This window comes from Aegilops tauschii, chromosome 1 (assembly GCF_002575655.3).
Source record: "Aegilops tauschii subsp. strangulata cultivar AL8/78 chromosome 1, Aet v6.0, whole genome shotgun sequence".
Taxonomy (NCBI): domain Eukaryota; kingdom Viridiplantae; phylum Streptophyta; class Magnoliopsida; order Poales; family Poaceae; genus Aegilops; species Aegilops tauschii.
The window spans coordinates 449,448,509-449,471,234 of NC_053035.3; the positions used below are offsets into that span (position 1 = coordinate 449,448,509).

General features: G+C 45.6%; 1 protein-coding gene and 2 long non-coding RNA genes across 3 annotated transcripts; all 3 read right to left on the reverse strand.

Moving 5' to 3' along the window:
- Window positions 1-645: 645 nt before the first annotated feature.
- On the reverse strand, window positions 646-3,149 carry LOC123494140 (uncharacterized). Its single transcript, XR_006664066.2, has 2 exons — window positions 2,270-3,149; window positions 646-1,709 (listed from the first exon to the last, which is right to left on the reverse strand). It is a non-coding gene; the product is annotated as an uncharacterized lncRNA (long non-coding RNA).
- Window positions 3,150-7,768: 4,619 nt separating this feature from the next.
- LOC109746110 (enoyl-CoA delta isomerase 2, peroxisomal) lies at window positions 7,769-10,201 on the reverse strand. The gene is made up of 2 exons (XM_020305224.4): window positions 9,272-10,201; window positions 7,769-8,010 (listed from the first exon to the last, which is right to left on the reverse strand). Exon 1 carries the CDS (start codon window positions 10,009-10,011, stop codon window positions 9,277-9,279), a length of 735 nt encoding a protein of 244 aa, XP_020160813.1. The 5' UTR covers window positions 10,012-10,201; the 3' UTR covers window positions 7,769-8,010; window positions 9,272-9,276.
- Window positions 10,202-11,083: 882 nt separating this feature from the next.
- LOC141025375 (uncharacterized) lies at window positions 11,084-14,637 on the reverse strand. Its single transcript, XR_012186859.1, has 3 exons — window positions 14,334-14,637; window positions 12,914-12,991; window positions 11,084-11,398 (listed from the first exon to the last, which is right to left on the reverse strand). It is a non-coding gene; the product is annotated as an uncharacterized lncRNA (long non-coding RNA).
- Window positions 14,638-22,726: the final 8,089 nt, after the last annotated feature.

Below are 22,726 nucleotides of genomic sequence, written 5' to 3' on the forward strand. Positions count from 1 at the left end.
ATAGACGAAATTCCAGCACAAGGAAGCAAAATACAAGCAGAAGTATATACCAAGAGAGATTTCAGGCTCCATAGAAACTCGGCAGGAAAAAAGGCAGGTCGGTTCAGTAGCTCGAAGAAAGACTGCAAGAACTAGAAATCACCAGCGATGCAAGTTTTAACTATTTGCTTTAATGTCACATAGCTGGGCCAACATACAGTGAATGAACGTACAACAGCTACTAAGGTTCCAACATGGTTTGTGAGTGTAGAGTACTGATAGTAAGAAAACATCATACAAAAATTAGTACTTGACAATGGAGTCCCCATCTTATTTGATTTATACTATGTCATCTAATCAGTAATGTAAGCCACAGGCCGTCAATTGTGAAAAGGAAAACAAATACTCCCTCTGTCCCATAATATAAGATGTTATTACATCCAAATATAATAACATCTTATATTATGGGGCGGAGGGAGTACAATAATGGAATTTTTTGTGAAGGCCTGGTGGCCGAACACCCCGGTGACATGAGATCAGATGTGTCATCAATAATGATAAGCATGAAGTCATATGCTCATAGCCATACCATAGCTATTTAGGTTATCATAGACAGACACGTTCGTACACAAATTGGAAAGACCAGCGAATCACAGTAGTGCAATCTTGATGAATTGTCTAACACTACTATCTTAGTTCTCATCATTATTCAGTAATGTTGTTTCAATAAACCCAAAGTAAGAGCAATGATCAAATAGACATGGAAAAATTCTAACAAGGAGCCCTAGAACAGTCGAAAACATGGATTTGTCTCAGCAGAACAAACAACTGCAAGAGGACAACATAGTGGACCAACCATAGCCCTAAACTTGACGGATAAATCTTGGTCCACAGATTTCACAAGGCTGTATAGAGTGTCAGTTCAGCATAGCTAATAAATAGCTCAGGTACTCACGCCTTCATCTCTAACTGGAACTATACAAACAAAACAAACCCTCTAGATGTATCTTGTGTTGACCTGTTAGAGCAAGGTTGTCTTATGCGGTGTTGGCAATTTTGAATCAGATAGATTATCAACATCAGCTAAGCTTGGCTGGTGTCTGGTGATGATCTCAACCAGATTGAAGATACTCTCGAGTACTACAACTGCAGCTCAAACTAAGTATATTCTTAGCAATATAATCAACAGTACTATCTACTATGGAATGTCAGAACTTATAATTGGCTTCAGCGCAGTAGCACAATCTCCCAATTCAGCAGGAACTGCAATGTTCTGTAACCAAATTATTCTGTAACGACAACAGCGATCTCTCGTATTCAGTAAGTTCAGCAAACACCTAGACAGACTGGGGACAGAGTTGCAGAGGGAGACTGACCTCCCATTTGTGTCCTGATCAGAGCCTGGAGGCGAAGTGCCTGCTCTTCTCCTCGTCGCTCTCCACGGCGATCCCAACGGCCCTGCACGCATCGGGGAACATGGACATCCTGGCGGCCAGCTGCTCGGCGAGCTTGAGAGCCTCGGCTGCGGTCTCGGGCGCGCCGGGGCAGACGACGTCGACGACGCCCATCTCCCTGGGCACGGCCCCCCTGAGCTTCTTCTCGCGCAGCACGATGTCCCGGTGGCCAATACAGTGCCGCAATCACCCAAACGACGAGGCCAATACAGTAAAACGGTTCCTGTGAAATGAACCCCTGGTGGTGTCCATTCTCATTGGCGCCTCCTGGCCAGACTGAAATTATAACATTTCAATTTGGATAAAAGCTAGCTTGATGGGACATATCTTGGTTTGGGAACCTCAGTTTAACAATGTATGGAAGATGACAAATTAAAAATATCGATTTCTGACCGAAAACCAAAAGCAAGCCACTACAATTCGAGAATGCAGGATATCATAATTCAGTGAATAGCACAAAAGTCCACTGAATGAACTCCACAAATTTAAGTTACGTACACAGACACAATAAGCAGAAAATAGCACGACCAAGCAAGATGAACTGCATGCATCATTCTAATGTAGAGGCCGGGGGCAATCCTTCTTTTCTAAAAAAGAATAATAAGAAAACCCCACTAGGAATGGGAGATGGGGGCTCCACGAAGGTTATTTGTTGCTGAAACTTTGTAGGAACATCAAACCTTTGATAATCTTTGATCACTGAAAGTTTCAGATTTTTTTGATTTTTTTTACAATTTTATATGAATTTACTGTTCATGAGGGTGTAGGGGCACCCGGGAGCTGTTAGACATTTCTCAACAAAAAAATGAGACAAAGAATGGGAGATGGGGGCTTACTACGTTGACTTGAGTGCTCCGTGGAAGACGTTGTGGCGAAGTGGAGGAGACGCCGCCGAGCGCCGGGATGCCGAGGTGGACCGACGGTCGCTGCAGAGTTGCTTGCCGATGTGGAGAGCTGGATGCTGTCGAAGTCGAAGACTCACAGGCTGGTGGGCGGACGCCGGGTGGTCGGGGGTCGGCTCCTCTGGTGATCTGGTCCTCTCTCCTTCCTTGCGTACGGCGAGACTAGCACCGGCGCGACGGTCGGCGGCCGGTGAGAAGGCGAGGACGGAGGGGCGGCCTGGTGGGGGCAGAAATGCGGTGGCGCCGGGCGCCGGCGGCGGCTCAACCGCTCAGATGAGAAGAGGAGGCGGCGGCTGACTCGTGGTGTAGTTGGTGGAATATTAATGGGGACGCAGCTTCAGTGACGTTGTGAAGCCAAGTCGTGGAATGGAAGGGCGGCAGGCGGCTCTCTGGAGCAGTGGAGTTCGTGGCTGCCTTGCTCACAGAATGTAATGTCGCCTCCATCTCTAACTGGAATATCAAAACAAACAAAAAACAATCCTAGAGTTCACTAGCTGTATCATGTGTTGACCATGGTTGTCCTATGTGGTGTTGATAGTACCTCTGTCCTGATTTATTAGTCTCCTTTGTAATTTGTGCTAAATTTTAACCAAAAATTTCTCTACTCTTATAAAAATCTAAGTTGTTGATGATGGTGTGCCTGCCATTTTTCACAAATAGCTGTCGGATCTAGATCTGACGCATACAAAGCAAACTGCTGTAGTTTTGCGAAAAGCTGCCCGCACTTGTTTCCATACTTAAAAACAACTCCTTGTCTTTCACAATCAGTCTTGTCTCTTCCCCACCACATCCAGAAGGCCATGAAACAATCTGGTGTGATGGCCGCTGCCGGCGCCGTCCACCTTCAATCTTGGTGTTCCGTGCAATGCACGAGCATCTTATTAACTGATAAAATGTTAATGCATGTCAGCAAAATTATATCGTTGGATTCGTATTTGAACGTAGTTTTCAATGATATAATTTTTTGTGACATGCATGAACAATTTGTTAGTTAAATTTATGGTCAAAATTTGGCACAGGTAACAATGGGGATCAATAAACCAGGACGGTGGTAGTACATTTGAATCGGATGGATTATCAACATCAGCTAAGCTTGGCTAGTGATAACCATAATCAGATTCAAGCTAGTCTCAAGTACTTCAACTGCAGCTCAAACTAAGTAGAATCTTAGGGTATGAGTGAAACCATGGGAATTTATTGATATTTATAATTGGCTTCAACGGAGTAGCACAATCTGCCAAACCGGCAGAAACTAAACTGCAATGTTTTCCCATCAAATTGTACTATAACGAGAACAACAATTTCACCTATTCAGTAAGTTCAACAAAGTCTAGGCAGACAGATACATTAGAGACTGGGGATGCAAAGCTGTAGAGAGGGGCTGGCCTCCCATCTCTCCACCCACTCTATGGTACTACCTACAAATCTTTCTATCCACCGAAGCTACTTCACTTTATAAACTGTACCAGGACCATGGACAATTAAGATGAATAAATATCTACTGTAGATTTTTTTTTGTAAAGTGAGTAAAGCCATACCTACTAATCTGACGTATGATGCATTTTCTCCCTCTACATATGCCCGAAATTTGAAGGATATCATGCATTGAGTCGCCCGTGTAGTGAAGCTAGCAAACGATGCAACACATCATCTTCTCGTCTTGTGTTGGATTTTGCGTCCACCCTCACTGAAGTATCACATCCTGAGCGAATCCGCAACTTGGAAATATGACAATACCTTAGGGATGAGCGACATTGGGAAGTAGTTCAACCTAGCTACCTTCCTTGAGAGAGTTCCTCCTCATCTCAAAACCGATGAGTTTGAAGCATTCCCTCGATATGCCTATCTTCCCTTTTCCGGTTTCGCATTGACAAGTAAGGCACACTCCTCCATTGGTGGCTTTACTGCCCCCACTCGTTTATCCTAGTGCTAGGCCGCCCGCTGACAGTGGCCACGACGAGCTTCATATGGTGTCTCCTTCCTTGGCTGAGACCAAGATCGCCATTGAGAACGGCCACCACCAGTGGACCATCTCATCTTTGCTAAACGAACTGTGTGCTTACTGACATCTTTTGAGATTATAACATTTCAGTTTGGGTAGCACCTTGGGAATATTTGGATGAGGTCGGTCACTTAAGCTAAACCTAGTTTTGAATCCACTACCCAAACATGCTCTTATGGTTTCAATAGGCAAATGCCGAAAGAACGGAATGCAATCATTCAGGCGCGTCATATGTCAATTCTGTAAATGAGAATCTCACTGCAGCAACAACAAAATAATATGTCCAGCAGTCACACACAAGCATTCTGTTTATTTCACACTCCCAAAGCAAGACAAATACAACGTCTGCAGAAGTATGTACTGCGTGCTTCATACGGAGCATCGATGGCTGATCAATGTACAGGTGCAGAATACCAAGAGAGATTTCAGGTTACCTAGACACTCTGCAGGAAAAAAAAAAAGGCAGGTTGGTTCAGGAGCTTGAAGAAAGATTGTATGCAAGAATTATAAATCACCAGAGAAGGAAGTTCTAATTGTTCGTTTTAATGTCACGTAGCAGGGCTGGCGCACAGTGGAAGGGCATACAATAGCAACTTGGAGCAGCAACGACAACTTGGAAAATATCATAAACAATGGAGTCCCATCTTATTAGATTTAAACCGCTTTATCTATTTAGCAATGTAAGCCACATGTTAATAGTGAAAAGAAACAAATAGAATAATAGCCCATTTTTGTGAAGGTCTGGTGCCAGATCAGATGTGTCATCATAGCCACAGCATAAACAGACAGGTTCATACAGAAATTGGAAAGACCAATGAATCTCAGTAACGCATGCAATCTTGATAAATATTCTGCTATCTTAGTTTTCAATTTTTCATCATTATTATTCACGATTGGTCAACTAGACATGGAAAAGTTCAAATAAGGAGCCCTGGAACAGCCCAAAACATGACATGGATTTGCCTGCGCAGAACAAACTTCTGCAAGAGGACAGCATAGTGGACTATAGCCCTAAAATTGACAGATAAATCTTCATGCACTCGTATTCAGATTTCACAAGGCTGTACAGAATGTTAGTTTAGCACATCTAATAGCTTGGGTACCCACATCTGAAGAGGCTTCATCTCTAACTGGAATTATACAAACAAAACAAAATGGTGAGGACAATTCGAGTGAGCCCTCTAGCTGCATCTTGTGATGACCTCAATCAGATCGAAGCTACTCTGGAGAACTACAACTACTGCCCAAACTAAGCAGATTCTTACGGCATCTATCATCCAAAGCATGGGAATATTGGTACGACTTATAATTTGGCTTCAGCCCAATAGGGCAATCTGCCAAACCAGCAGTTTTGTCACCAAATTCCTTTGGTGGCTGAGCATCTCATCACTTTGAAGTTGTGTGTGTCTTCTTATTTGTTGTTTGCTTGTACTTGTTCATGGTTTTTGCAAGATTATTCTCTATGTTCCTAGTATATGGTCAAATCATTTGGAGTTTTGTCATTTTAAAGTTGGGTGTGATGTTTTTCTGTCTCAAAACAAGCGATGAACATTCTTAGCTGGTCACCGATGTGGGGCATTACTATAGGTGTCACAATTTTGGGAATTTCTCTTTTGATCAAACAATATTTTTAATCTGAACTTGAAGCTGTTTTTCTTTCGGACTATGTATGGCCTCCTCTACCGGAGTAGTCTATCTTTTGTAGTGGAGTGCATGACATTGTTGAGAGGACTTGTTCAGATAAATGAAGTCAAGTGTGCGATGTGATTGTTTAGTGAGAAACTGTAGCACAAGCTGCGAGGTGTTAGACATCCTTCATTTTGGGAAGGAGGGAGTACTGTTTACCTCTTTAAAGTAACCACGGTGCATCTTAACTTCTTGTAGCATTTTGTATATATTGTCCAACTCACTTTATGGTACCTATCAACCTATCTATCCATCAAACCTACTTCTCATGACAGACTGTACTAGGACAACGGAGATTAACAAATAGCTACTACTGATAATTTTTGTCCAACAAGTAAAGACATTCCCAGTTCAAAAAAAGTAAAGACATACCTACTTGTTTGATGTATAACACATTTTTTTTCTCTCTACATATGCCTAGGATGCCATGCAACGAGCGGCACATGTAGTGAAGCTTGCAAACAATGCATCGTATTATTTTCTTGTCTTGTGTTCGGTTTCGCATCCCCCTCATCGAAGTATCAGAACTTTGAGCAAAAAAACAACTTGAGAATATGACAATACAATACCTTCGGAACGAGTGACATTGGGAAAAACAATTCTACCAACAAGCCTCCCTTCAGCTTAAAACGGATAAGTGCCTCTCTTCAACAAGCCCCTCTTCAGCCTAAAACGGATCAGTGCCTCTCTTCAGCTTAGGGGTTGTTTGGTTGGGATTCCTACCAGCTTCCGGCTTCCGGCTTCGAAGCCGGAAGCTGCTATTTAGGGGCTTCTGGCTGCAGCTGTGGAACAACCTCTAAAACTGATGAGTTTGAAGCATTACCTCAATCTTTCCAATTGTGTTGACCTTCCTTTTCTGGATTCAACATTGACGAGGCCCACATCTACGCTCCCGACACCATTGGTGATTTTGTTGGTGTTGGCTCGACTATGCGCCGACAACAGACAAGGTCAAGCTTGATCTGCTGACTTCTTCCTTGGTATGCGTCTCACCTAGACCAATTGGTCGAAGGAGGGTTATGGGTAGGAGTTGGTCGAAGGAGGGCAGAGGGTGTGAGTTGGTCGAAAAGAAAGGCTGCAGATGTGAGCTGGTCAGTTCTCTGAGGCAGCTTCCTGCTTGAGCCCAAGACCACTGATGAGAATAACCACCACAGCGGTAGCATCTCATGTTACTAGATGAACCGCGTGCTTATTGACTTTTATTTATCTCTCTATATACTACTTAAAACACATGTAAGGTTCCTTTATCATCAGTTTCCACCTCCCACCATGTCCCTCCACCAGGTTTTTCATCCATCCAGTTTTTCTCCACCACGACCTTTGTACGCAGCTTTCCCGTATGCTAATTAATCACATACATTTACTTACCATTTATGTTAAATCCATGTATTTCAGTAATTTATTTACCTTTTGCATCAATTCCACAAGCTAAGTATCATGCATGTCCTAGGCTACCAAACTATAAGGGCGCCAAAACCAAATTCTAATTTAGAGAGGTAAATTATCGGAAGGATTTGATAAATATTTATTTACACAATATATTAATATGGGCAAGTAAATTGCGCCTAACTATTAGAACATTTTACAACACGTTGTAACGCATGGGCAATTATCTAGTCAGATTATAGCATTTCGATGTGGATAAACCTTAGGAGCATTTGGATGTGGTACCTCGCTTAAGCTAAACCTGGACATGAATCCATGTCCTCCTACCCAAAAATGCTCTTATGGTTCCAATACGCAAATATCAAAAGAGTATAATGCACTCAGGCATGTCAGATGCCAATTTTATAAATGAGAATGTCACTGCAGCAACAGCGAAGTAACCAATCCGACAATCACACACAAGCATTCTATTTATTTCAATCTCAAAGCAAGAGAAATACAATGTCTGCAGAAGTATGTACTGCGTGTTTCATGCAGAGCATCGATAGCTGATCAATGTACAGGTGAAGAATACCAAGAGAGATTTCAGGCTCCATAGACACTGCAGGAGAAAAGGCAGGTTGATTCAGGAGCTTGAAGAAAGATTGTATGCAAGAATTATAAATCACAAGAGAAGAAAGTTCTAATTGTTTCGCTTTAATGTCACATAGCAGGGCCGACGCACAGTGAATGAGCATACAATGGCAACTTGGAGCAGCAACGACACTTGTTCCGACATGGTTTGTGGCTGTACATAAATGATAATAAGGAAATATTGTACAAAACTTACATGACAATGAAGTCCCTGTCTTTTTAGATTTATACCGCTTCATCTATTTAGTAATGTAAGCCACAGGTCAATAGTGGGGGGAAAACAAAATACTCGCTCCGATCAAAAATAAGTGTTGTGGTTTTAGTTCAAATTTGAACTAAAACCATGACACTTATTTTGGAGGGAGTAGAATAATCGGCCATTTTTGGGAAGATCTGGATGCCAACACCCTGGTTTCATGAGATCATAGATGTCATCGTTAAGGATAAGTATGCAGTCATATGCTCACAGCCACACCATTAGCTATTTAGGTTATCATAAACAGACAGGTTCATACATAAATTGGTGAGACCAACGAATCTCAGTAGCGTAATCTTGATAAATTGTCTAATATTCTGCAGTCTGCTATCTTACTTTTCATCATTATTCAGGGAGGTCGTTTTCATAAACCCAAAGTAGAAGCAATGATCAACTAGACACGGAAAAGCTCTAGTAAGGAGCCCTGGAACAGCTCAAAACATGGATTTGTCAGCGCAGCAAACAACGGCGAGAGAACAACATCGTGGAGCATAGCCATAAAATTGACAGATAATTCTTCGTGCACCCGTATTCAGATTTCACAAGGCTGTACAGACTATTAGTTTAGCACAGCTAATAGCATGGGTACTCAAGCCTTTGCTCGCAGATAGAGGACATGTAGTACCGCACCCATCTCTAATTAGAATTATCATCATATCAGCCGGATTGGCTAGTGATGACCTCAATCAGATTCAAGCTAGTATGTACTGTCAATTCGATGTTTAAAACAGCAATTCAATGTTTCAAACCAAGTAGATTCTTGGGTATCATCCAAACTGTAGGAATGTTGCTACTTATAACTGGCTTCGGCGCAATAGCACAGACTCTACCAAAACAGCAGGAACCAAACTGCAATGTTTTGGCATCAAATTGTACTCGAGAACAGCAATTTCGTTCCCCTTATTCAGTAAAGTTCAGCAAACACCTAGGCAGTAAGTTCAGAGACTGGGGATGCAAAGCTGCAGAGACTGACCCTGATCAGAGCCTGGAGGCGAAGTGCCTGCTCTTCTCCTCGTCGCTCTCCACGGCGATCCCGACGGCCCTGCACGCATCGGGGAACATGGACATCCTGATCGACGCGTACACGGCGCCGTCCCACTTCCTGGCGGCGAGCTGCTCGGCGAGCTTGAGGGCCTCGGCGGCGGTCTCGGGCGCGCCGGGGCAGACGACGTCGACGACGCCCATCTCCCTGGCCTCGGGCGCCCGGAGCTTCCTGCCCCTCAGTACGACGTCCCGTAGCGCGTGCGCCTGGGAGATCTTGGCGCGGAGCACGTGGACGAAGTAGGGCGGGAGGGGGAGGCCGATGTCGACCTCGCTCATGTAGAGCACGCCGCGGTCGGCGCGCATGAGGCGGTAGTCGTGGCAGAGCGCGAGGAGGAAGCCGGCGGCGGAGGCGTGGCCCGTGACGGCGGCGACGGTGGGCATGGGGAGCGCGAGCAGGTCGGCGGCGACGGGGCGGAGCGCGTCGACGAGCTCCCCGAGCCGCGCGCGGGAGGTGCCCGCCCACCCGATGTCGAGGCCGTTGGAGAAGAAGCGGCCCTCGGCGACGGTCACCAGGGCCGCCCCCGGGCCCTGCGGCTGGGCCTGGGCCGCCGCGAGGACCGAGGCCAGCGCGGCGCGGATGGCGGCGATGAGCGGGTGGCCGAGCCGGTGCTGGTCCTCGCCCGTGAGGGTGAGCACGAAGACGCGGCCGTGCTGCTCCAGGGTGCACATCGTCGCCGGCCGGCTGCGGGGCGGGGGCGTGGTGGACTTGGGTTGGGCCCTCGGAGGAGGTGGTGGTTGGTGTGTCTGACGGGGCGCGGGGGTTGCGTGCGGATTTAACACTCGCGCCTCGTCGGGCAGCGGAGGACCCGACGGGCGCTGCCCTGTTGTTTTGCTCTCGGCGGAGGAAATTCACCGCCGTTTACTGAAGGCTCTCAGAAGTGTCGCTGAATTTTAGCAGGTTGGTGCGATGGGGAGAGGAGCAGGCACTGATGATGTGGAAGAAAGGATTATTCAATTTGTATATGCATCACCGATGATGTACGGGCACTAAGAGAAGTACAATTTGTAAGACTTTAAATATTATATTTTTGATGAATTGACGGAGAGAGAAGAGGAGAGAGAAAAGAAGTGGCTACTCACTAACAGCCGGTTGTAACACATGCTTCTAGACACTCTGTAAGAGAGGAAGGTGAGTCATGTATCAACAAAGTACAACAAATTTATATGCATCTATTGTACTTGCTGGCTATAAGGCTGACTATAGATGACACGGACAGATCATATAGCTAGCAGCTGGCTATACTATTAACCATGCTCTAAACAATTCCCGACGAGAAACCTCACTGTCGTCCGAAGGTACCGGTCGATTCCGTCCTAGGTCGTACCGTCGGGTGCCATCGGTAAATTTCATCCTAGTAACAACCACCTGATCGGCCAATTTTGTACCACGAACCATACCCTTTGCGTCAAGCTATCCATAGATTGCATCACACCATCATCATGTGGTACAAAGCCGGCGGTCAGTTTTCTAGCCAGCGTATTTACGGATGGCTTGACACAAAGCCCTTGTTGCTGGCTTTGTCCGCCACCTGCGGCAGAGCAGTGGCCTTAGGGCGCGGGAGTGGCTTCACGAGGAGCCGGTCTTGGACGAGCCAGCCTTAGGGGCACCGGAAGTGGCTTCACTGCGGCCTTCTTCTTCCCCTTCTTCTTCGCGACCGCCTCGGTGTGATGCCCCTGATTCAATCGTACACTAATCATACACGCAAACGTGTACGATCAAGATCAAGGACTCACAGGAAGATATCACAATACAACTCTAGACACAAATCAAAATAATACAAGCTTTATATTACAAGCCAGGGGCCTCGAGAGCTCGAATACATAAGCTCGATACACAAGGGTCAACAGAAGCAACAATATCTGAGTACAGACGACATAAAGTTAGACAAGGATGCCTTAAGAAGGCAAACACGAAGGCAACAAATGATCGAAGAGGCAAGGCCTCCTGCCTGGGACCTCCTAACTACTCCTGGTCTTCGGCGGCATCCATGTAGTAATAGGCACCCTCGGGGGTAGTAGACGTCAGCGGTGGCATCTGGCTCCAGGGATCTACCAACTGGTTGCAACAACCGGAAAGAAGAAAGAATGGGGAAAAGGGGGGAGAAAAGCAACCGTGAGTACTCATCCAAAGTACTCGCAAGCATCAGATCTAAACTAAGTATGCATTGGTATCAAATGGAAGTGTTGTATCTGTGGACTGAACTGCAGAATGCCAGAATAGAGGGGAAGGCCTAGCCTATCGAAGACTAGCATCTTCAAGCAGCTCCAAGCATCTTGCAACATGTAGAAGAATAAAGAATAGCAGTTTATATTTAACAAACATGTTGTAGCATTAATGCCCAGAGATCCTTCCTCGACTCCCTACGAGAAAGCAATCCCGGAGCCAACATATCTCAAGTATCCATTTCTAGTTGTAAAAGATCAGATATAAGTTTGAACGTCCGTTACCGTGGACACGGCTATTAATAGATAATCTTCCCTGCAGGGGTGCACCACGTTTTCCAACACGCTTGATTACTCTGGCCGGACACACTTTCCTGGGTCATGCTCGGCCTCGGAAGATCAACACGTCGTAGCCCTACCTAGGCTCAGCAGAGAGGTCCCCGCCGATCTACATCCTAAGCACTCCGAGGTCTGGGCCCATCGCCCGTTGCACTCCGGGTCGTTGCGAGCAGGGCGGACCAGGCTCCACCACTACAGGATGGTGCCGGCCCAGCCGTGCCGCAATGCTGAACTGGACGTCTGACAAAGCTTCGACTAATGCTACATCGTCGAGGCCCATAACTATTCTGACGTGGTGGTTAGTGCATAAAGGCCAAAGGCCAACTCAGAACAAATACCCAAACCATGGTGAATTATTAGCTTGCGGAGACGAGCAAAGACTCACGATCGATGTGACCCCGTCGCCCCGTCTCGTGGACTTACGGCAAGGGCCCAGAATGCCCAGCCGTGCCACGTAATTATCTTGTGGGTGCTCTCCGGGCCCGCCCGACTTTCACAAAGGTCTCAAGTAAAGTCAAGGTAACCGTGTGTCCAAACATCAAGGGGAAAACCCGATGAATCACCCTCGATGGATTCCACTCGATGTAATCGTCAAGGTGAACGTAGGAGGAACCACCCTCGAGGTTCACACTTGAGGGGTTGCACGACAGAGTCGTATCGGGAGTGGTAAATGAGGAAATCACCCTCGATGACCACGATTGAATAGCTACACTACAGAGTCATCACCAGAGTGCGTTATGAGGTATCACCCACGACACTCGATAGTAGCTCTACAGAGTCGAGCAACAAAGGGGGTGTGATGTGATGTGAGGTGTCGGGCTCTGGTCGTTGATCTCGTTGCTCGAGTTGTCGATGATGAAGCAGGGGCAACAAGGACAAGGTGGGGGTCACTGATGGATCACTAACCAACATATACTAAGCAGTTTAGGATAAGCAAGTAAGATACAACAGGAGGTACAAAAGCAGGCTATGCGTTAGAATAGGAGCAAACAATTACTGTAGCAAAATCTAATGCAAGTAAGAGAGAGAATGGAATGGGCGATATCGGGATGATCAAAGGGGGGCTTGCCTGGAAGCTCCGCCGAAAGGGAAGAAGTGTCGTCGGTGACGTAGTCGATCACAGGGGCATCGGCAGCGGTCTCGGGGTCTACCGAAGAAGAAGAGGGGGAAGAAACAGTAAATACAAAGCACACAGGTGCAACGCTAAACATGACAAGACAATAAGCAGCGGTAGGGGTGTGCTAACGCAGTGCTACACAATAATGGCGAAGGGGGAAAACATCCGGGAAAGTTTTCCCGAAGTTTGGCATTTTCGGACAGATGAAATAGAGGGGGGCAGTTGCATGTTCGCTATGCTAGGGACGTGTGGTGGACGAACGGGCCGCGTGTTCGGATTCGTCTCGTCGTTCTGAGCAACTTTCATGTACAAATTATTTTAATCCGAGCTACGGTTTATTTTCTATTAATTTTCAAAGTTTTAAAACAATTTCTGAAATTAATATTAAATCTAAAACAGAGTTATTGCACCAGCATGATGTCATCATGATGTCAGCGGTCAACACTGAACGTTGACTGGTCAAACAGGGCAGTGGGGCCCGACTGTCATAGACATATTTAACTAAACAGGTTTAGTTAGACTAATATGCAATTAGGTTAATTAAACATAATTAATTAGGGTTAAATAACATGATTAATTAATTAAATTATTTTTCTTTTTACATATTTTCTTTTCTTCTTTCTTTTTTAACAGGGGCGGGCCCCACTTGTAAGTGGCCTAGGAGGCCACGCGGGTTAACAGGCGCAGGGCGCTGCGGGCGCCCGACTCGGGGAGGGCCGAGCGGGCGCGGCTGCGGGCGACGGCGGTGGTGCGCGGAGAGGCAGTGGATGGCGGCCAGGCAGAGCGGCGGTGAGCGGCGGCGCCGATGAGTAAGAGCGGGGCGAGGCCCTGCGAGCGGTGGCTGGCGCGACAGAGGCGGGCGAGCTGCAGCGGCGAGGCGGCGTCGGCAGTGGAGTTGGCGACGCGGGGAGCAGCAACGCGAGCAGGTGCCACCGGGGATGAGGCTAGGCGCACGGGTCGCTGCGAGGCAGCGGGTAGGTGCAGCGGGGGCATCGAACGGCGCAGGGGCCGGCGACTGGCCGTGGCCAATGAGGTCAGCTGAGGAGGCGCGGGACGGGGTTCAAGGGCGCGTTCGCGCGAGGCAGAGGCAGTGGTTGCGGGCGACGGGGCAGGCGACCAAGCCGCGGACGGCACACGCGCGGGCGGGTGCGGGACAAGCGGCTGCAGACGGCGGTGGAGGCAGAAGCAGCGGGAGCCGCAGGGCCGGGTAGCGGGCGGAGGTGCTGAGCATGACAGGGTGGTCGGCAACGAGCTCCGTGAGTCGTGGCCACGGCGGCGAGTACCACCGCGGCGACGAGCTCGGGCATGACGAAGGGGGTGAGCTACGGGCGCGGGATCGAGCTAGCGAGCGAGGGGGAGACCGCGGGCTCACCGTGGTCCTGCAGGTGTGCACGAGTGGGCTCGGGGAGGGCTCGTGGTGGCCGGTGTTGGAGAAGATCGACGGCGAACGGTGACGGTGATCCGAGGAAGAAGACGAAGTCGGCGACGGCGCGATGCAGGGGGGCCGGGCTCGATCCAGTGGTGAGGGAGACGAAGGCGACGATGGTGAAGCTCCAGGACGTGGTGGCGCAGCGCAGGGATGCAGCCGACCACGGGGACGACGACGACAAGGCGACGACCGCGAGGTGAGATCCGGGATCGTGCAAACGAGGGCGCGAGGAGAGGGAGGAAGGGGAACGGGGTGGGCTAGGGTTCGCGTGGCGAGGGGGCGCCAGTTAAGTAGGCGCCGGCCCAAGTGAACAGAGGAGGGAGGGAGGTGGCGCTGGTGGGCTAGCCTGGTTTGGCCAATGAGGCCAGCTGGGCCATTTGGCCCAAGGGGGGAGGGGTTTTCTTTTTTACTTTATTTTTTGTTAGTGTTTTGTTTCTCTTTTTATTAATTTATTTTCACCTTAACTTAGTTTAAGTAAAATGCAAACGTGGTTTCTAAATTAGTATTACTATTTATCTCTGCCACAAAAACCTTGGTACTCAAATAAATTAGTTTGTTATTTTTGAAATTATAAAAGGCATTTACATAATTGTTTAAGCCACTGTTTTATTCACAAAAGGGCATTTAAATACTTTAAATAAGTGTTGGGTCACCACCATAATTAGTTATGGAATATTTCCCACACTTTGAACATTTTATTTTGCATGTTTGAGATATTTGAATTTTGGACTCTTATTTTAAATTTGAATTTGGATTGTGATTTGGATTAACCAAGGATTAATAACAGTAATGTGATGACACAACACCACTAACAGAGAATTACTGTAGCTTAATTATCCGGGCGTCACACTCGATGAGGGCCATCAGCTTTCGAGCTCGTTTGGCCATGGGAGGAGCAGCGGGAGGGCAGCGAGCCATGGCGGGAGAGGTGGTCTCCACACCGGAGTCCATTGCCGCGGTTGGAGGAGGAGCTTGGACCCGATGGTTCTTTGTCATCCCCAAAGTTTTCTTCGACGCGAGCAGCGCGACGAGGGTGGTTTCCGGCATCGACAAGCCGACGACAGTGGCCGGTGGGGTGTGGGAAGGGACCTGCCTATTGAAGGAAATATGCCCTAGAGGCAATAATAAAGTAGTTATTTTATATTTCCTTATATCATGATAAATGTTTATTATTCATGCTAGAATTTTATTAACTGGAAACTTGATACATGTGTGGATACATAGACAAAACACCGTGTCCCTATTAAGCCTCTACTAGACTAGCTCGTTAATCAAAGATGGTTAAGTTTCCTAACCATAGACATGTGTTGTCATTTGATGAACGGGATCACATCATTAGGAGAATGGACAAGACCCATCTGTTAGCTTAGCATGTTGATCGTTCGGTTTTATTGTTATTGCTTTCTTCATGTCAAATACATATTCCTTCGACTATGATATTATGCAACTCCCGGATACCGGAGGAATACCTTGTGTGCTATCAAACATCACAAGTAACTGGGTGATTATAAAGATGCTCTACAGGTATCTCCGAAGGTGTTTGTTGGGTTGGAATAGATCAAGATTAGGATTTGTCACTCCGAGTATCAGAGAGGTATCTCTGGGTCCTCTCGGTAATGCACATCATAATAAGCCTTGCAAGCAATGTGACTAATGAGTTAGTTGCGGGATGATGCATTACGGAACGAGTAAAGAGACTTGCCGGTAACGAGATTGAACTAGGTATGAAGATATCAACGATCGAATCTCGGGCAAGTAACATACCGATGACAAAGGGAATAACGTATGTTGTCATTACGGTACGACCGATAAAGATCTTCGTAGAATATGTAGGAGCCAATATGAGCATCCAGGTTCTGCCATTGGTTATTGACCGGAGAGGTGTCTCAGTCATGTCTACATAGTTCTCGAACGCGTAGGGTCCGCACACTTAACATTCGATGACGATTTAGTATTATATGAGTTATGTGATTTGGTGACCGAATGTTGTTCGGAGTCCCGGATGAGATCACGGACATGACAAGGAGTCTCGAAATGGTCGACGGGTAAAGATTGATATATAGGACGATGGTACTCATACACCGGAAGTGTTCTCGAGGGTACCGGGTACTTATCGGGTCACCGGATAGGAGTTTCGGGCACCCCTGGCAAAGATATGGGCCTTATGGGCCAAGTGAGGGAACACGCTAACCCTGGTGCGCCCCTATAGAGGCCAGCCCTATGAGGAGGAGAAGGAAAGAGGGGAGGGCAAGAAAAGTGTGGATTAGGATTCCTACTTCCTTCCCTCTCCCCCCCTCTTTCCTTCCACCTCGGTTATATATGGCAGGGGGGCGCGCGGCTTGGGAGGGACTCCAAGTAGGATTCCTCCTACTTGGGGCGCCCCCCTTGGCTGCTCCCTCTCCCTCCTACCTATATATATGAAGGGGGGAGGCACCTAGAACACACAACAACATCTGTTAGCCGTGTGCGGCACCTCCCTCCACAGATTACACCCTCGGTCATACTCTCGTAGTGCTTAGGCGAAGCCGTGCGCGGATCACTTCACGATCACCGTCACCATGCCATCGTGCTGACGGAACTCATCTACTTCTCGACCCTTTGCTGGATCAAGAGTTCGAGGGACGTCATCGAGCTGAACGTGTACAGAACTCGGAGGTGTCGTACGTTCGGTGCTTGATCGGTCGGATCTAGAAGAAGTTCGACTACATCAACCACATTGTGAAACGCTTCCGCTTTTGGTCTACGAGGGTACGTAGACACACTTTCCCCCTCTCGTTTCTATGCATCTCCTAGATAGATCTTGCGTGAGCATATGAATTTTTTTGAAATTGCATGCTAGGTTCCCTAACAGTGGCATCCGAGCCATGTCTATGCGTAGATGATATGCACGAGTAGAACACAAAGAGTTGTGGGTGGTGATCGTCATACTGCTTACCACCAATGTCTTATTTTGATTCGACAGTATTATATTGTTGGATGAAGCGGCCCAGACCAACCTTACATGGCCACGTTCATGAGACCGGTTCCACCGACAGACATGCAACTTGTTTTGTATAAAGTTGGCTGGCAGGTGTCTGTTTCTCCTACTTTAGTTGAATCGAATTTGACTGCGGCCGGTCCTTGTTGAAGGTTAAAACAGCAAACTTGATAAATCACCTTTGTGGTTTTCATGCGTAGGAAGAACGGTTCTTGCTAGAAGCCCGTAGCAGCCACGTAATACTTGCAACAACAAAGTAGAGGACGTCTAACTTGTTTTTGCAGGGCATGTTGTGATGTGATATGGTCAAGACATGATGTGATATATGTTATTGTATGAGATGATCATGTTTTGTAAAAGTTATCGGCAACCGACAGGAGCCTTATGGTTGTCTCTTTATTGTATGAAATGCAAACGCCATGTAATTGCTTCACTTTATCACTATGCGTTAGCGATAGTTGTAGAAGCAATAGTTGGCGAGACGACCACGGCGCTACGATGGAGATCAAGGTGTCGAGCCGGTGACAATGGAGATCATAATGATGCTTTGGAGATGGAGATCAAAAGCATAAGATGATGATGGCCATACCATGTCACATATTTTGATTACATGTGATGTTTATCTTTTATGCATCTTATTTTGCTTAGTACGACAGTCGCATTATAAGATGATCTCTTCACTAATTTTCAAGGTATAAGTGTTCTCCCTGAGTATGCACCGTTGCGACAGTTCGTCGTGTTGAGACACCACGTGATGATCGAGTGTGATAGACTCTACTTTCACATACAACAGGTGTAAGACAGTTTTGCACATGCGTAATACTCGGGTTAAACTTGACGAGCCTGGCATGTACAAACATGGCCTCGGAACACTGGAGACCAAAAGGTCAAACGTGAATCATATAGTAGATATGATCAACATAGAGATGTTCACCATTGATGACTACTCCATCTCATGTGATGATCAGACATGGTTTAGTTGATTTGGATCACGTATCATTTAGATGACTTGAGGGATGTCTATCTAAGTGGGAGTTCTTAAGTAATTTGATTAATTGAACTTAATTTATCATGAACTTAGTCCTAATAGTATTTGCAAATTATGTTGTACATCAATAACTCGCGTTGTAGCTCCCCTATGTTTTTGATATGTTCCTAGAGAAAACTAAGTTGAAAGATGATAGTAGCAATGATGTGGACTAGGTCCATGATCTGAGGATTATCCTCATTGTTGCACAGAAAGATAGTTTAGTGCACTATGCTTTACGGCTTAGAATCGGGGCTGCAAAACATTTTGAACGCCACGGAGCATATGAGATGTTCCAAGAGCTGAAATTAGTATTTCAGACTTATGCCCGTGTCAAGAGGTATGAGACCTCTGCCAAATACTTTGCCTACAAGATGGAGAAGAATAGCTCAGCCAGTGAGCATGTGCTCAGAATGTCTGGGTACTACAATCGCTTGAATCAAATGGGAGTTAATCTTCCAGATAAGATAGTGATTGACAGAGTTCTCTAGTCACTATCACCAAGTTACTGGAACTTCGTGATGAACTATAATATGCAAGGGATAACGAAAACGATTCCCAAGTTCTTCGCGATGCTGAAATTGGCGAAGGTAGAAATCGAGAAAAAGCATCAAGTTTTGATGGTTGACAAGACCACTAGTTTCAAATAAAAGGGCAAGCGAAAGAAAGGGAATTTCAAGAAGAATGGCAAGCAAGTTGCCACTCCCATGAAGAAGCCTAAAGCTGGACCTAAGCCTGAAACTGAGTGCTTCTACTGCAAAGGGAATGATCACTGGAAGCGGAGCCGCCCCAAATACATGGCGGATAAGAAGGATGGCAAAGTGAACAAAGTTATATTTGATATACATGTTATTGATGTGTGCTTTACTAGTGTTCATAGTAGCCCATGGGTATTTGATACCGGTTCAGTTGCTAAGATTAGTAACTCGAAACTGGAGTTGCAAAATGAACAGAGACTAGTTAAGGGCGAGATGACGATGTGTGTTGGAAGTGATTCCAAGGTTGATAAGATCACCATTGCATACCCTCTACCTTCAGGGTTAGTGTTGAACCTAAATAAATGTTATTTGGTGTTTGCGTTGAGCATGAATATGATTGGATCATGTTTATTGCAATACGATTATTCATTTAAGTCAGAGAATAATTGTTGTTCTGTTTACATGAATAAAACCTTCTATGGTCATACACCCAATGTAAACTGTTTATTGAATCTCGATTGTAGTAATACACATCTTCATAATATTGATGCCAAAAGATGCAAAGTTGATAATGATAGTGCAACATACTTGTGGCACTGCCTTTTAGGTCATATTGGTGTAAAGCGCATGAAGAAACTCCATGCAGATGGGCTTTTGGAATCACTTGATTATGAATCATTTCATACTTGCGAACCATGCCTCATGGGCAAGATGACTAAAACTCCATTCTCCAGAACAATGGAGCGAACCACTGACTTATTGGAAATAATACATACTGATGTATGCGGTCCAATGAGTGTTGAGGCTCGCGGCGGGTATCATTATTTTCTAACCTTCATAGATGATTTGAGCAGATATGGGTATATCTACTTAATGAAACACAAGTCTGAAACATTTGAAAAGTTTAAAAGAATTTCAGAGTGAAGTGGAGAATCATCGTAACAAGAAAATAGAGTTTCTATGATCTGATCGCGGAGGCGAATATTTGAGTTACGAGTTTGGCCTTCATTTAAAACAATGTGGAATAGTTTCACAACTCACGCCACCTGGAACACCACAACATAATGGTTTGTCCGAACATCGTAATCGTACTTTATTGGATATCTTGCGTTCTATGATGTCTCTTACCGACTTACCACTATCATTTTGGGGTTATGCATTTGAGCCAGCCGCATTCACATTAAATAGGGCACCATCTAAATCCGTTGAGATGACACCGTATGAACTGTGGTTTGGCAAGAAACCTAAGCTGTCATTTCTTAAAGTTTGGGGTTGCGACACTTATGTCAAAAGGCTTCAGCCTAATAAGCTCAAACCCAAATCGGAGAAGTGCGTCTTCATAGGATACTATAAGGTAACAATTGGGTACACCTTCTACCACAGATCCGAGAGGCAAGATCATTGTTGCTAAGAATGGATCCTTTCTAGAGAAGGAGTTTCTCTCGAAAGAAGTGAGTGGGAGGAAAGTAGAACTTGATGAGGTAATTGTACCTTCTCTCAATTTGGAAAGTAGCACATCAGATAAATCCGTTCTCGTGATGCCTACACCAACTAGAGAGGAAGCTAATGATGATGATCATAAAACTTCAGATCAAATTACTACTGAACCTCCTAGGTCGACCAAAGTACGATCCGCACCAGAGTGGTACGATAACCCTATTCTGGAAGTCATGTTATTTGACCAAGGCCAAACTACAAACTATGAAGAAGCTATGATGAGCCCAGATTCCAACAATGGCTTAAGGCCGTGAAATCTGAGATAGGATCCATGTATGAGAACAAAGTGTGGACTTTGGTGGACTTGCCCGTTGATCGGCAAGCCGTAGAGAATAAATGGATCTTTAAGAAGAAGACGGACGCTGATGGTAATGTTACTGTCTACAAAGCTCGACTTGTCGCGAAAGGTTTTCGACAAGTTCAAGGAGTTGACACGATGAGACTTTCTCACCCGTGTAGCGATGCTTAAAGTCTGTCCGAATCATGTTTGCAATTGCCGCATTTTATAATTATGAAATCTGGCAAATGAACGTCAAAACTGCATTCCTTAATGGATTTCTTAAAGAAGAGTTGTATATGATGCAACCAGAAGGTTTTGTCGATCCTAAAGGTGCTAACAAAGTGTGCAAGCTCCAGCGATCCATCTATGGACTGGTGCAAGCATCTCAGAGTTGGAATATACGCTTTGATGAGATGAACAAAGCATATGGTTTTATACAGACTTATGGTGAAGCCTGTATTTACAAGAAAGTGAGTGGGAGCTTTGTAGCATTTCTGATATTATATGTGGATGACATATTGTTGATTGGAAATGACATAGAATTTCTGGATAGCATAAAAGGATACTTGACAAAGAATTTTTCAATGAAAGACCTCGGTGAAGCTGCTTACATATTGGGCATCAAGATCTATAGAGATAGACCAAGACGCTTGATAAGACTTTCGATGAGTATATACCTTCATAAGACTTCAAAGGAGTTCAAAATGGATCAGTCAAAGAAAGGGTTCTTGCCTGTGTTGCAAGGTGTGAAGTTGAGTAAGACTCAAAGCCCGACCACGACAGAAGATAGAGAGAGAATGAAAGTCATTCCCTATGCCTCAGCCATAGGTTCTATAAAGTATGCCATGCTGTGTACCAGACCTATTGTATACCTTGCCATGAGTTTGGCAAGGGAGTACAATAGTGATATAGGAGTAGATCACTGGACAGTGGTCAAAATTATCCTTAGAGGACTAAGGAAATATTTCTCGGTTATGGAGGAGATAAAGAGTTCGTCGTAAAGAGTTACGTCGATGCAAGCTTTGACACTGGTCTGGATGACTCTGAGTCTTGATCTGGATACATATTGAAAGTGGGAGAATTTAGCTAGAGTAGCTCTGTGCAGAGCATTGTAGACATAAAAATTTGCAAAATACATACAGATCTGAATGTGGCAGACTCGTTGACTAAACCTCTCTCACAAGCAAAACATGATCACACCTTAGTATTCTTTGGGTGTTAATCACATGGCGATGTGAACTAGATTACTGACTCTAGTAAACCCTTTGGGTGTTGGTCACATGGCGATGTGAACTATGGGTGTTAATCACATGGTGATGTGAACTATTGGTGTTAACTCACATGGCGATGTGAACTACATTATTGACTCTAGTGCAAGTGGGAGACTGAAGGAAATATGCCCTAGAGGCAATAATAAAGTTGTTATTTTGTATTTCCTTATATCATGATAAATGTTTATTATTCATGCTAGAATTATATTAACCGGAAACTTGATACATGTGTCGATACATAGACAAAACACCGTGTCCCTAGTAAGCATCTACTAGACTAGCTCGTTAATCAAAGATGGTTAAGTTTCCTAACCATAGACATGTGTTTTCATTTGATGAATGGGATCACATCATTAGGAGAATGATGTGATGGACAAGACCCATCCGTTAGCTTAGCATGTTGATTGTTCAGTTTTATTGCTATTGCTTTCTTCATGTCAAATACATAGTCAAAAAAAACTATGAGATTATGCAACTCCCGGATACCGGAGGAATACCTTGTGTGCTATCAAACGTCACAACGTAACTGGGTGATTATAAAGATGCTCTACAGGTATCTCCGAAGGTGTTTGTTGGGTTGGCATAG